Raw genomic sequence first — 15,957 nt, 5'->3', positions numbered from 1 at the left:
TTATGTATACTATACATATATTGCTGTTTTTATACGTTCATATGCAAACATGTGTATTCATATGAATACGCTTTGTGCATATTCGTAAATCGTATATTTTATCATTCAAAACTTATATTCACATGTATGTATCATGACCATATGTGTTTATGTTCGCTTTCGCGAATCAAATCATATTATCTTTTATCAGTAGTAGCATGTGCGTGCTGCTCATATGTATGTACATAAATATGTGCGTATGACATTGCCACACAAATAATGCATACACAAACCTGCATATGTATTAAATATCTACATGCGCATGTAAATATGTCACTCACAATAACTACAAATATTGTTCTACAAAAACAACAATTGTCTCAAATAGCATCAGCAGCGATACAAGCCAATATGACAGACAAATAGCCGAAGCCCAACTTAGAGTAAATCACACAACATTTTCATTCATGAACGCAAGCAAACTCGCTTCATTTATAAAAGCAGTCACCGTCACATCTCCCCGAAAATACCTTTGCCAACAACCTTTGCTTTTCGTGACAATGGCAAACGCTAAAAATTATAAATTCAACAACTTTCTGATGTTTCTTCTAGAGTGGAAAACTGGCATACCCGCAGAGTGACAAAAGTGGCAACATAGTTCTTTTTGACTTAAAAGATTTGTCATTTCTAAAATATTTTTCCGCGGCTCGCAAAAATCAGCGTCGATATGTATGGATGCAAGCTCATACATAAACATACGTATTTAAGCTGGTTGTAGGCGAAGCGAGCGACATGGGAAGAGGTAACAATCGACGATTGTTCACATATTTTGTTGTGGCGTTTGAAGCATTGAGTATACATATTTACATATGAATGTTGCATATAGACAAATTAACAAATAAATTTGCGTATAATTCTTTTATATTTTTTAACATGCACATATAATTATATATGGGCAAATGTGCGGCCGCTTGGTCTTTTAACATGACTTTAAATTACCAAAACAAATGTATTTAAATATATGACTTATCAAACCTATGTATATATATAAAATGTAGAAATCGTACTCTATTATATACACATAACTCTTTTTTACACGGTTTCTTTTTAAAAGGATTTGAAGTTATTCGTCGCAAACAATTGCGCTTGTTATCTAGTAGCGACGAATAATTATGTAGTTATGAAAATAAGTTTCTTTATTTATTTTCTAATTTTTCTGTTCTTCATTCTGAGTTAATAGGTTTCTTTTGTTTTTTGCTTATCTACCAATTTTTCACCGGTTTTTTCAGTTTTAATGCTCAATAAAATGCCATATGAACATAAAATTTGTATGCTTTTCTGAAAGTTTATAGTTTTAAAAATTTTTTACACGGTTTTTCGAAGTATACATATGCATATAATTCTTTATTTCATCTTACACGGTTTTCAGATGACAAGAAACCTATCTACCGTGTAAAAAGTTGGGTGTATTTGCGAAGGTTTAGTGGAATACATCATAAAATAGGTCAATTAAAACAGCTTTCTTAACAAATACATATATACCGATCTGTAAATTATAGGCAGAGTTGTATGCGAATAGTAAATAAGCGAATCTGTAAGCGTACATTCCTTAACATTGGAATTAKCATTGTTTTTCTCATTTAACACTGAAAATCCTCAATTCTGCTATTTTCGAGGCCTCTGATGTAAAACTCTGATGAAACACGCTTATTATTTATCTGTGGCGAAACTCCTCATCCCTGCCGAGTACTCTGCGAAAAGTTACGATATCTAAATAGTGAAGTGTGGTGTCTCCCTTTTTGAAAAGTGGACAGAGCATACTTAAATTCCAATCGTTGGGCATGCTTTCGTCCGATCATATTTTACAAAGAAGCTGATGCATGTTCCTTATCAGTTCTTCGCCGTCGTATTTGAATAGCTCGGCCGGCAATCCATCGGCTCCCGCCGCTTTGTTGTTCTTCAGGCGGGTAATTGCTATTCGAACTTCTTCATGGTCGGGCAATGGAACGACATCGAGTCGGAGAAGTATTAATTTAAGTATGTTCTGGGCAACCGTCATTTGATCGCCTACGGGGGTTTTACAGGAGATTGCTCTGGTCTTGAAGCCTTCTGTTAGTCGCCGCATCTTTTCGTAGAATTCACTCATTACTCACGCATTTTGGTCTCTCTCCTGTTTGTCTGCAAATGCGTCTCGCATCCCTCATCAACTCTCTACATCTATCCCATCGGTGTGTTGTGCTCGATCATAACGCTGCGAAGTAAGCACTCTGTTTTCTCTCCGCTGCGATACAGCACCACTCGTCGAACCAGCTGTTCGTTTGCTTTTTCCGAAGAGAGGCGTGTGCGTATCTTGGCTTCAACAAGATAGTGGTTCGAGTCAATGTTAGGACCTCGGAGCGTTCGCACGTCTAAAACACTTGAGATGTGTATTCCGTTTATCACAACATGACCGAGTTGGCTGATGACTTTTTGATCCGGAGACAGCCAAGTAGATTGATGAATTTTCTTATGCTGAAATCTAGAACTAACCGTATTTTGGACCTCGGCGAAGTCAATCAGCCTCAACCCATTTAGGGATGTTTCATCATGGAGGCTGAATTTACCGACCGCTGTGCCAAATATACCTTCTTTGCCCACATTGCCGTTAAAGTCGCCAAGCACGTCCTTCTCTTCCATTGGCGCGTGGGCGCAAATCAGAGATATGTTGAAAAACTTTGCTTTGAAGAAAATTGTCGCTAGACGTTAATCCACCGGTGTGAATGCCAGTACACGTGAGCCATATATAAAAGAATCGCTTCTAGCCTCTCCCAAAAATATGTGTTTACCGAACATATTGGTCAATCTGTGAGTTCTAGTATTGAAATGCAGGTAGATATTTTTTGTGATAACACAATTGTTCCAAAAATGGGTAAATTCGGGTAAATACTTACCTCAACCCCTCATACTTAATAATAAGCATAATATAAGAACTTTCGGTTGATGCAGTTTAAAGCATCTTTTGGTCAATATGTAAGAAATCTGGATGAAATTCCAAATTAATGGTTGGTAAGCCATTGGCCTATTTTCAGTCTTTAAAAAAAAAAAAAGCATTAAATGTTTGACTTTTCATTCTTAATAATTCGCTGCAAACTCGTATATCTTACCGCACATAAAAGCTGTTTGAATATTTTTTGAGATCTATTTTTGTGCCATTTTGAATATATTTAAATACTTTTTCTATATATGTACATATTTTTTTAGCCAAAGCGCTCATAAATTTTTATTTCTTTAAAAAAGTCTTAATTCATAATTGCTAGTGCCTCTAGTTTTACATATTATTCTTTATTTTTTATTACAGTTACAAATAGTATACATTCTACTTAAACTTCTTACTACATGTTCTTGTCAAACCTCGTATTATAGATAAAACTACGATGTTCAGGAGTTAAAATGGGATTTATGTATTTAGATGTGCTTTCAATACGTTTACGAAAACGATCTCTATCACGGGCAAGACTCTCCCAATGTCCCTTCCTTGCAGACCTATAAGCGAAGTTCCAGGCATACATCACATGAATTTCGGGATTTAAATTAAAGCGGACCTGAAAAAAAAGTATTTGTTTATAAATAGTATTGAAAATTTTTATGATGTAAAACACTTGGTTACAAAAATTATATATTTTACAACAATAATTCAAAACCTGGCCGTAATATTTATTAAAGGACTGCGAAATATTTTAGACAAAAAACAGGATTTCGGAACACACACACAATAGATGGGGCTGCTGGGACTATTAGCAATTTCTCTAATACGTCAATAATTTAATTATTATTACTTTATTTAAGGGTTGGGATATCTCTAGTACCGTCAAAAAATTTAATTTTTTCCATTTTTATTATGGGAGAATCAAAGCCGATCACGTCCGAATTTTTGCATTTACATATTTATTTATGTATACTACAAAATAAAAATTATTTTACGTAAAAAACAACAAAATGGCGGAAATATCAACGATTCTATTGATTGATTGATTTCTTACGGCCGTCAACTTTCTGACAAGGCGTCTTATTTCAAATGAAAAAAGTAGTTTTAATCAAAAAGCTTTTATCAAGTGCATAGTTGAGGGGTTTTGAGAATTTCGAAAAATCAAAACCAAAAGTCAAAATACTATTTTTCTCGGAAAAGCGCTCTTTCACGCACTTGAGTATAAAATTGTCAATAAAATACACATTAGTTCAAGTAAATCAGTTATTTATTTTATTCGCTCGCAATTTTTTTTTGAAAATTGTAGAGGTATCTCTCCCCATAAGGAAGTGTTTTTAAGACCAAATCATCTGAAAATAATTTATAAAAAGTGATTATTTATTTCTTATTCAAAAACATAAGCATCTTAGATAAATTCTAAAACACTAAACTTTTCTTTTTTTAACACTACATATTTAGACAATATTAAACATTTATCAAGTACTAATTTCAGGTTTTTTAAAACCATTTTAATTAAAAATACTCTTTGATTTTTTTGCACATTTCGGGACAATATTAAGGTTGTGTTTCGAGAAGGTATTTATTTAAAAGAAATGTATTAAGATTTTGTCAAAAAATTCATACACGGTTTATCCGGGAAGTAATAAGGCTGAGTCGATTAAAAAAAAAAGTGAACCAATCGCTATAATTCTTTAAAAAATATCAAAATAAGCTCGACCTGCGTCAATGCAGCGCTACCAGCGCGATTTCTATCGTCTCAAAATGTTTACCTTTCATTGGACTTTTCAGGCAAGGAAACAAAAAAAGTACAGGGACCAAATCTGGGATGTAGGGGGGCTGCGGAAGCGTTGGGTTGCTGACCTGGGTTAGGTAGTGGTTCACAAAAAAAGGCGTTCTGAGCCGTGACATAGACGTGGTGCAACTTCCAATCGACTGCGATATCTTGTCGGACCCCATTGACCCTTCGTTTGTGTCTCTTGAGGAGACTTAGCGTTGACGATTTGTCCTCGAGGAAATCATTCAAGGTGGACCATGCCTTTGGTGTCAAAAAAGACAATGAGCATCGTTTTCACTTTGGATTGGCTCATTCTTCCGGTCCTAATCAGCGACTTCTTCCTGCCCCCGAAAAAGTCTTGGTGCCACCGAAACACACCACTTCTTACTAAAGCAACATCTGCGTAAACCTGCTTGGTCATATCAAACGTCACTTTCGCAGATTTACCGATTCTAATACAGAATTTAATGTTATTATTGTTGTTTTAACGGTTATCAATCACCGTTAATATGGTAAGGGTTATCCAAGTTGTCGTCGACGTCATTTAGCGGAAGGCCCAGGAAACGTGCTGTTTCGTCGGGGTCGGACCAAAGGGAAAAGAGTGAGGTTGGCAGGGCATGCAAAGAGGTGGCCAGTGTCATACGGAGACTCATTACATGCTGGATATATATTAGATATGTCGATTTCTATACTGGAAAAGTAGGAGTTTAACTACAGCATCCAGAACGAAATGCGCTTGGGTCACTCGCGTTTCTTGCGGCAACTCGAGCTCTTCGTCTGCTATGAGTGGTAATTTGTCTCCAAGAACGCCATTCATTGGAAGAGAGTCGGTGAAGGGGTTGATAGCTGTACTATGAATGGCGGTCAGTAAAAGTGACCCTAATTTCAATGTACGTTTACAGATTCGCTTATTTACAATGCGCAAACGACTATGGATGGAGTCAAGTGAAGAAAGTTCTCTGATCGCCATTCACTTGGAAGTGGCCAGAAAGGATTCTTTTACATATGACTCAAGCAGCTCACGACTTCCGGTCTTTGACCAAGTATCCTCTGGGTAGCCTAAGAACATGCGTTTGAAGGCGAGCTAAAGTGAGAAGGCGAAATACCCCTACGATGTGACCAAAGATGCCTTTTATGAGTGATTGGAGCGTACTTATGAGAGGTGCCCCCGCCACGATGTTGGGGTGGGCAAAGAAGGTATCTTTGGCACTACGGTCGGTAAATTTAGCCTCCCCGAGGAAACATCCCCAAATAGGTTGAGGCTGATCGACTTCGCCGGGGTCCGAGATATGGTTATCAGTTATACTAGATTTCAGCATAAAAAGATACATCAAGCTACCTGGCTGTCTCCGGATCGAAAAACCACAAACCAGATCGATAATGTTGTGATAGACGGAAAACATGTCTCCAGTGTTTTAGATGTCCGTGCGATCCGAGGTGCTAACATCGACTCGGACCACTATGTTGTTGCAGCCAAGATTCGGACCGGCCTCTGTGCAGCAAAAAACGCACGCCATTAAACACAAGGAAGCTTCGACGTCGAGAAGCTGTAATCTCAACAGACAGCCGAACGATTTTCTACTCGGCTTGAACTCCTTCTCTCTGAAAGCATTCGTCAACAACTCGGCATTTCAAACTCCTTACGTACAGATGCAACCGAAACCATGGTTTTCGGAAAGTGCAAAAGAATAGCTTATACGACGAGGAGTGCCGTGTCGCAACGGAGAGAAAACAGACTGCCTACCTTGCAACTTTACAATCGACCACAACGCGTGCAGGATAGGATAGATTTAGAGAGTTGAAGATGGAAGCGAGACTCATTTGCGGACAAAAAGGAAAGAGACCAAAATGCGTGACTACGAAGAGCTTAGCACACTAGCCGACAGCGCTGCTCGAATTCTACGAAAAGATGCGGCGACTAACAGAAGGTTTCAAGACCGGAACAAACTCTTATAAAACCTCCATAGGTTATCTAATGACTGATGCCCAGAGCATACTAAAATTAATACTTCTCCGACTCCCCAATCAATGTCGTTCCATTGCCCGACCATGAGGAAGTTCGAATAGCAATTACCCGCCTGAAGAACAACAAAGCGCCGGGGACCTATGGATTGCCGGCCGAGCTATTCAAATACGACGGCGAAGAACTGATAAGGAGCATGCATCAGCTTCTTTGTAAAATATGGTCGGATGGAAGCATGCCCAACGATTGGAATTTAAGTTTGCTATGCCCAATCCACAAAAAAGGAGACCCCWCAATCTGCGCCAACTACCGTAGGATAAGCCTCCTCAACATTGCATATAAGGTTCTATCGAGCGTATTGTGTGGAAGATTAAAGCTCACCGTCAACAAACTGATTAGACCTTGTCAGTATGGCTTTAGACATGGAAAATCAACAACCGACCAGATATTCACCATGCGCCAAATCTTAGAAAAGACCCRTGAAAGGACAATCGACACTTACCACCTTCGTCGATTTCAAAGCTGCTTTCGACAGAAGGAGGAGGACCTGCCGTTATGCCGCGATGTCTGAATTTGGTATCTCCSCAAAACTAATACGGCTGTGTAAACTGACGTTGAGCAACACCAAAAGCTCCGTCAGAATCGGGAAGGACCAACGCAGGATAACTCTTGCCAACAGGTGCTACTTCGGATTGAGTAGGCAATTGAGAAGCAAAGTCAAACACTCCAGTTCTGAAGCTATTCGACGATGTACCCGCCGGGGAAAGCAGAGGAAGAGGAAGACCACCACGCCGTTGGAAGGGCAGGGAAGGTGGAGAAGTACCTGGCTACGCTTGGAATATCCAATTGGCGCCACGTAGCGAAAAGAAGAAACGACTGGCGCGCTGTTGTTAACTCGACTATAATCGCGTAAGCGGTGTCTACGCCAATTAAGAAGAAGAAACGACTATGGATATCATTTATAGATATTATGAAAGATATAAGTATGTATTTGATATCAAAGCATATAAGTATATACATATATATATATGTATGTGTAAGTTGACCCTTTTAATGATGAATGCCATTAAATCTGTTGAAATGTATAATAGTCATATTTGTATTATTACCAAAATATTTCATTAATAAGTATGACAGGTTATATATGTATTTATGTATGAACTTATTTTCTTTGGGCATTAGAAGTTTTGTACATCTTTAACCAAGCCGTCGCACAGATTCACTTATGCATATAATTGCGTGTATATGTAAAAAGATTCTAAAATACCATTCGCATAATGTTCACATATGTATGTAGATATGCAATTTTGTGTGCACGTAAACAAATTTGAAAAAATCGTAAGGATAATGTTTCTAAATTTGTCTACACACAATTTTGTATGTAAATATATACACTCGACGACAAAGCGTCACAGTATTATGTTGTTGGTCACCGCTTTCCTTGCCGCTGTACAGCTTCGCCTACTAAATAGGGGAAATATGTATGTTTGTGGGGTTGGGTACGAAATGCTGTACTATACAATATTCTGTTTACAAAATTCTTTATGCGAAATTCTGTATTATAAAATTCTTTATCCAAAATTATGTATTTCAAAATTCTTTAAAAAATATTCTGTACTGACGAAATTCTGTATTGACAAAATTCTGTATTTGTATTTGTAAGTGCGCACTTTTTTTTATAAAATTCTTTGTATTTCTTATCATTTATTTACAGAATTACGTAAATACAGAATAACCTACCTGGTTTTGTTTGCATTTCTTTTTATCTCTGTTTTTTTTTTTTACTTCTTTTTAATTGATTTCGCTTAAGTTGTTGTTGTCAACCGAGCAATGTAGTTGAACAATTCTAAACAAAATTTCAATGCAGTGAAGTCCCTAAACTAGTCAGTACACCGTGAGTAAGTACAACAAAGCTGACGATCACTACGCTGCAATGGTTATAGCTGTGAGTGTAGACTGCATTTTCGTTGCTGTATTTTTCTTTGTCTAATGTCTATCATTGTCGTAAGAATTGTGAAAGCAACTAAAGCACATGTCGTTTTTGCTCAATGTTTTTTCATTAAAACATTTATTCGTTACGTCACAAATACAAATTATAACTTCCAATAAAGGAAGAAAGAAATTGTTCTTAGACGGCTATTTTAATTATTTTGAAAGAAAATATAAGTGCAAGTCCAGAATTGTAACAAACGTGTTGGCGAACATTCACGTTATTGTTAAACAACCCGCGGACCATTGCCACGAACCAGCTCCCAATGAGTTAACAATTGCCAAAAATAATAATAAAGTAAAGCGCATGGCTCAGAGAAGTCACTTAGCGCCAAGTCAGATAATACAAAGAGCTACAGTGGAAGCAGAGCAGAGCTGCCGGGACTATTTACCATCCCGAAATGCCCAAAAAGCTAGAATTCGAAGACCAAGGCATGAAGCCTCGTTTTCGAGAACCAAAAACTTTGGAGGACATAGATATTCCTTTAAATTTATATACTCTGGAAGGAGAATTATTTGTATTGGTGGAAAAGTTCAGAGAGAGGAATGAATGTATAATTATTTGTGGTAGGAAGTCGTGTTTAAAGTTTCTGAGTCAGAGTTCTTGCTGGATTGTGGACGGAACATTTTACGTTGCCCCAAAAATAATGAGACAGCTCTTTACAATTCATGGCATTGTGGAAGGTGAAACATTCACCCTCGTGTTTTGCCTTGTGAGCCGCAAGTCCAAAAAACTATACGAGGTTTTATTTGAACAATTGTTCCGAATCGCATCCGAGTACGGCGAAAACCTTCAACCAGAAAGAATTATCAGCGATTTTGAAGTTGGACTGAGGTCGGCGCTAAGAAATTCTTTCCCAGGCACTGATTTGCGTGGTTGCTTTTTCCACTTCAGTCAATTAATCTGGAGAAAAATTCAAAAAGAAAGGTTTATAATTGTTTGCATTTAATATATGTATCTGCATAATCTTCATTTACTTTCATTGCTTTCAGACTGGTTAAAAAATATGGAAATTATGAGAACTTTTCGTTGCAAGTTCGAATGCTGAAAAGCCTATCTTTTGTTCCTCCCGATGAAATCTCGGAATACTACAACAGTCTTTGCAGTATTTTAGATGATTATGACATGCTGAGACTCGCAAATTGCTTTGAAAGGAACTACATTGGTAAATTTGATGCACCACCAAAACATCAGCCGACATTTTGGTCAGTGCATAGGCTGTCTCTTATACACATCTAGATGTGTATAAGAGACAGGTGCATAGGAATGTAGAAACGAGTCAGTTTCCTAGAACTCAAAATAGTGTAGAGGCTTGGCATCGACGACTTAATGTCATTGTAGGGGGAAAAAATTGCGGTATTTATCAACTTATAGCTAACTTGAATGCAGAGATGATTTATGTGAAATCGCAAATATCAAGAGTAGAAAATGGAGAAGTTTTTCCAAAAAAGTTAAGATCAATTAGATCTAACGAACAAATAAAAAGAATAATAAAAAAAAGTAATTATTGGAAAAGTATCTTTTTTGAAAAGAATATCAAAAAATATTTGTTTTTAATCTAATTATATATGTACTACTTTTTCGTACTTGAAATACTCATTTCTTATTTTTTGAATACGTATGTACTTATCGTTTGAATTAATATTGAAGTCTTTTGTTTGTTGTATTGTTATTTTGGACTTATAATTCTCATTTATTTTTCTTTGTATAAATATCGCTTAAGTTAATATTGGAGTTTGTAAATCTTTTGTTTTTCTTAAATACTAATTGTTTTTATTGATAAGATTTACGACTATTTAATAGCAACTCACTTGGCACATGAAATTATCAAATAAAAAACAGACTTTAGTCAATACACCATTTTTTCAATACAGAATTTTTTTAATACAGAATTTTGTCAGTGCGGAATTTCGCTTTTACAGAACTTTGTAAATACTTAATTTTTTAAATGCAGAATTTTGTCACTACAGAATTTCGCGACGTTAGTTTTCAGAATTTAGTACGAAAAGAATTTCAATATACAGCTTTTTGTAGGGATCCCATGTTTGTGTGTGAGCTTGGAGTCGTGATATTTCAGAAGTACAAAATATTTTGTACATTCCTTGACAAATACAGTCAATCCGGTATATGCCACAATCAAAAGATACGGATATTTCTAGTTAGATAAAAATAAAAATATACTTTGGTACATTAGCGACTGCGGATATTTAAACGAGTTCTATGATATTTCAAAAAACAAAACGTGCAATGCAGCAAGATACAAGCAGTTAAGGGGGATTGGCTTTTAAGCGGAGTACTACTTAAACGGGATTGACTGTACACAAAAATCAGAAGAATATTGGATATTTTCTTTGAAACTTTTCTTGACTTGAAATTCGACAAATAAATTATGTTATCAATTTTATTCTAATATATTTAAATATACTTTTTCCTTCGCATACATTTCAGAAATATATTCAATTTATAATTTTTAGCTTTTGAAACCGTCGCGAGATGCTTGTAGGCAAGGCATGCTCGGGGAGATAAAATGGCGTCTGCTTTTATGAATGAATCGAATTTGCTTTTTGAAATTACGTTTGCGTTTATGAACTATAAAGTTTGACGTATTTGAGACGATTATTGTTTTTGTAGAACAATATTTGTAATTTTTTAGAATGAAATATCTACATGTGAACGCATATAAGTACATATGTATGTTGTGTATTCACTGTTTGTGTGGGAATGCCATACTCCATATATGTGTATACAGAGTAGTATGTATGTAGGTTTGTGGGAATATCAGGCATGTACATATAGAAGTTTGAAGTTATGACTGTCAATAGTGGCCTCCCTTGCCGCGAGTACGACGACTGCTTGATTAATGACAGGAGACATTTCTTTTTGCCCTCGTTCACCACAAGACACATTTGCTTCGCTTTTATATACATACATCCTGGAGAAAGCAGAACTAAAGATGGAGCGACCAACAGAAGGTTTCAAGACCGGAGCATACTTTTGTAGAACTTGCTTAGGTGATCGAATCGAAATTCGAATAGCAATTACTCGCCTAAAGAACAAAAAACCGGTAAAATCCGATGCTAATCCAATACGGCGGTGAAGAACTGATAAGAGCATATATCAGTTTCTTTGTAGAATATGGTCGGATGAAAGCATGCTCGATTGCCCGATCCATAAAAAGGGAAAGATTAAAGCCCATCGTCAAACTGATTGGACCTTATAAGTGTGACTTTAGGCCTGGAAAATCAACAACTGACAGCACGAAAAAGAGTGGGCTTTATGCTGCTATGGTCAAGCGCCTCCAGTTCTTGCACAAGCTGTATTTTGTACGATTTCAATTTAATATCTCCGTTTCACATGTCAGTCCGAGTTGGCACGTCCAATAAGGAATTCTGGGTCTCAAGATGAATTTTCGTAATAAAGCGATATCTAGTAGGCCGCCAGATAACTTGTTTTTTAACGCGTTTGATTGCATGAATTTACCAAGGCATAAACCTATGTGTTTGGATGTTCACGAAGTTTAGAAAAATTTTTCATTCTTCTGTTTTCTATCTCCTTTTTCTACAGAGCTGTGTCATCCGCGAAAGTGGATGTCAATGCGTTAATAGCTGTTGGAATGCCTGCTGTATATATTATGTACAGAGTTGGGACTAGCATGCTAACCTGAAGTATACCAGCCCCTATTGCTCGTTCTTCTGATATGAAGTATGCTACTTTAACTGTAAATTTCGTGTTCTTTAAATATGACTACAAAGTTTTATGCAATTCGTTGATTTCCCATAAAAGGTTTTATCGAACGCTGAGCTACATCTAGAAAAAAAACTGAACAGTACTCTCTGTGCTCGAATGCTTCCTGATTTCGTTGGTAATTCTATTTACTTGCGCTACGGTTTCATGTTTAGCATGAAAACAGAATTGATGCGTTTGTATTATATTACTTTCATGGAGGAAAGGAGTCATCTTTGATAGTAACACTTTTTCAAATATTTTAGAAATAAAGGTTAAGAGGCTTATTGGTCTTTAAGAAGACGGCTGTGTTAAGTCTTTTTCAGGTTAATATATCATGATGATCTGCGATTTTTTTCACGAAAATGAATAGTGTCCGAAACCAAGAATTGCATTAAGGAGCAAGGAGAGCACCGTTATAGCAATATTTGGTACCTCATTTAGCATTTCTGGAGTAATATTATCGTGTCCTGATGCCTTTTTTGGATTTGGCTCTTTTATGATTCTAGTAACTTCAGAAGTAGAAGTCCTAACAGATATACGCGAATCGATAGCGGTATCGAACAAGGTTGGCAACTTAAAGTTGTTCTTTGGGCACTTGGGTTGAAATACCTTTTCTAGGTGATTTGCAAAGCATTTTGCTTTTTCCTCATCACTACGTGCCAATAACTATTCAACTGTCTTAGAGGAATGTTGGAATCTAATGGTGGTTTAAAAGACTTTTGGGCTTTCCAACGGAAGTTTTGCTTGCTAGAATGTGGACTCTTTTTATTATATAATTTTCAGTGCTGAGTACTTCCCTGCGCTAAGGCGATTTTTTTAATTTACGTACAGCAGATTTCAGTTGAAGCAGAGATGAATGAGAGAGACTTAACTGCCATTCACGTCAAGCTCGCCTTTCCTCATTTACAAGTTTTTCTATTTCTTTGGTAGTGATCTTTCTAAAACCAACTGGTTTATTGTTTCTTTGCTTCTTATTAATGAACAAAAACAGCTGTATAAGTTATTATATCATTAAGTGGCAGATGATATATTTTCTATACTTCAATTAGTTAGTTTTATGAGATGTTAGAGAAACTTTTGGCTTAAATATCATGGGTTGTTCGTATATTTATTAGTACAGGAGAATGAACAGATGATAAGTCTGTACATGTATCAGCTGTCATAAGCGATCTTCTCCATATTTTTGACTACCGCAAAATCTATTAAGTCTGGTATTTTTTTTCTTTCACTGTGCCAGTATGTCGGCTTACCAAGTGATATTATATCCAGCTTATTATGCTTATTCATAATAGTGTAGTCCAGCTGTCGTCCTTTCGGTTTAATCAGTCGTGAGCCCCAATACATGTGTTTTGCATTCTAATCTCCACCTGGTAGAAATCTTTGACATAGTGTTCCAAAAATATCTTTAAATTCGATATATGTAATTTTTAAACGAGTTGCACAGTATATAGCCGTAAGGTTTAAATCACAACCCGATTTTTTAGAGATATTGTTGTACCTTGTAACTATGCTCTAGCATGACATTCTAAAGCAAAGTGGTTTAAACGATTTCTAATCAACACTGGCGTGCCACCATGCGCTTTTCCATCCGGATGATTTGTAGCATGTAGTCGAAATCCCTGTAGTTAACAACGGTTTTGATTGCAATCTTTGGAATGTTTTGCAAAATATTCTCCGAGGACGATACATTTTTGCATATGTTTGAATCCGTTTTTTAAGCAATTTTGTCCTCAGATTAAGGGTGTTTCCAAAATATGCGTTCTTAACACAACGCCGGCTGTCGAAAACGGTGACATCTTAGTTTCGTACGGGAATAAAATAAGCCGTTCGGTGCCATGTCGGGACTTTACGGTTATGTAACTGTAAATACCACATTAGCGATCGTATGTCAAAACGTTCTGGGTATGTACAACCGAGAACGTAAATTACAGAGATGGATCGACTACGAACAACCGTGTGATCTGTCAAAAGCTAACAAAAGGCGGTGAGCGTGTTTCACCTCATTTAGCTCAGAAGGAGAAATTTTAACAGAGGCGAGTGAACAGAGTTGAGCATTGAATGAATTTTCTTCTTTTTCATATGATTCTCATTTTTCGTATTTTTATGAATTCATGCATAATTGATAACATTCTAATAACAAAAATAATAATGTGTACACAAGCCTACATATGTACAAATATGCGTATACAAGTAAATATGTCACTTACAAAAACTGCAAACATTGTTCTACTATTCCAACAATCGTCTCAAAAAGCATCGGTAGCGACACAAGTCAATATGGCAGCCAAATAGTCGATGGCCACATTTATAGAAAAACAACACAACAACAACATTTTCCTCATGACCGCAAGCACACTTTCAATAGGTCCAAAACAGTACACTTTCGTGGCCGCACCGTGAACCTTCTCTATGAAATAGGTTCTCTGTCTAAAACATTCGAAATGTCAAATTTTACAATAAAGTTCAGAGTTTCCAGATTGCAACAATAGGGTTTCCGAATCACGAAATGTAAAAGGCAATTTACGTAAGTTGATTTAAAAATAAAATACTTATATAATAAAATGTGTCATATTTTTAAGCGTCTTAAAAGATATCTATAATGAAATAAAATTATAAACAATTGCACCAAATGTACGGTCTGTTGTGGAAAATGGAGTATTAGCAATTATAAAAATAAACCAAAATATCACATCACTGCACTTGCATGGTGAAGATTTAATCACTACCCTCACTATTCTGAGGATTTTGTTATTTGAGAGGTTTTCCGTATGCTGATGCTCAAAAGATTATACGCTCACAATTTGTGATTTCTGAAAGAAAACCTCACAATGTGTTTATTTTGTCAATTTCAATATTTTTAAAGAAATTTGCAATTAGTTTATTGAAATAGAATGGAGAAACTATTCTTACAAAGGCGTTGCCTATTATAAATATAAGTATTGGTCTATTAGATTAAATATGTAACTTTAGGTGTTTCTTCAGTTTGCACTTGTACACCTATACATATTTTTTAAATAATTCCGACAAAATTTTATTTGTAAATGTGTATGTATGTATGTATAAAAATATACCTCACAATTGCGTTCTCACAAACCAGCTGTGAGATTTTCTCATAAATGTGCTGTTAGTTCAAAGTTTCAATAGTAAGCAAACAACTTACTTGACTTATTACTTTTTTATTTCTCAACATTTTTTCATGACTTTAGTAAAGGTGATAACCATTCACATAAGAATAAATTGGGTTTTTGTGTTTCAGATGATTCAAACATGAGAAATCGTGTCCGCCAGTTAAAAAACGGGCATGATTCCGATTACTTTGGCGGATTTTGGGGATAAAAAAAACCGAATTTCCGTATAAATGGGGTATGTGCGGATAGGGGAGCTTCTCCAGGGGAAGAATATCCAAAAGTAATATAAAAATAACTTATATTTTTAAAAATATTCACGATTAAATGTTCAAAAATTTGCACTAATAGCACATGGTATTTCTCTATCTTTCACTAAATTTATTCACGATTTTCACTCTGTATATTTAAATATACACTCTAAACATTGAAATA

General features: G+C 36.0%; 1 protein-coding gene across 1 annotated transcript in view; it reads right to left on the bottom strand.

Annotated features, from left to right (window-relative positions):
• Nucleotides 1–3,208: 3,208 nt before the first annotated feature.
• Nucleotides 3,209–15,957, bottom strand: part of LOC108971724 — a 32,384-nt gene continuing 19,635 nt past the window's right edge. The window contains exon 4 of the mRNA XM_018937977.1: nucleotides 3,209–3,560. Within this exon, the coding sequence (XP_018793522.1) occupies nucleotides 3,351–3,560 (210 nt within the window). The 3' untranslated portion in view covers nucleotides 3,209–3,350. The remainder of the gene's footprint in view (nucleotides 3,561–15,957) is intronic.

Source organism: Bactrocera latifrons, unplaced genomic scaffold, assembly GCF_001853355.1.
Source record: "Bactrocera latifrons isolate USDA-ARS-PBARC rearing strain unplaced genomic scaffold, ASM185335v1 scaffold_356, whole genome shotgun sequence".
Taxonomy (NCBI): domain Eukaryota; kingdom Metazoa; phylum Arthropoda; class Insecta; order Diptera; family Tephritidae; genus Bactrocera; species Bactrocera latifrons.
Note: the sequence above shows the minus strand (reverse complement) of the source record. Positions and strands in the feature narration are given on the sequence as shown.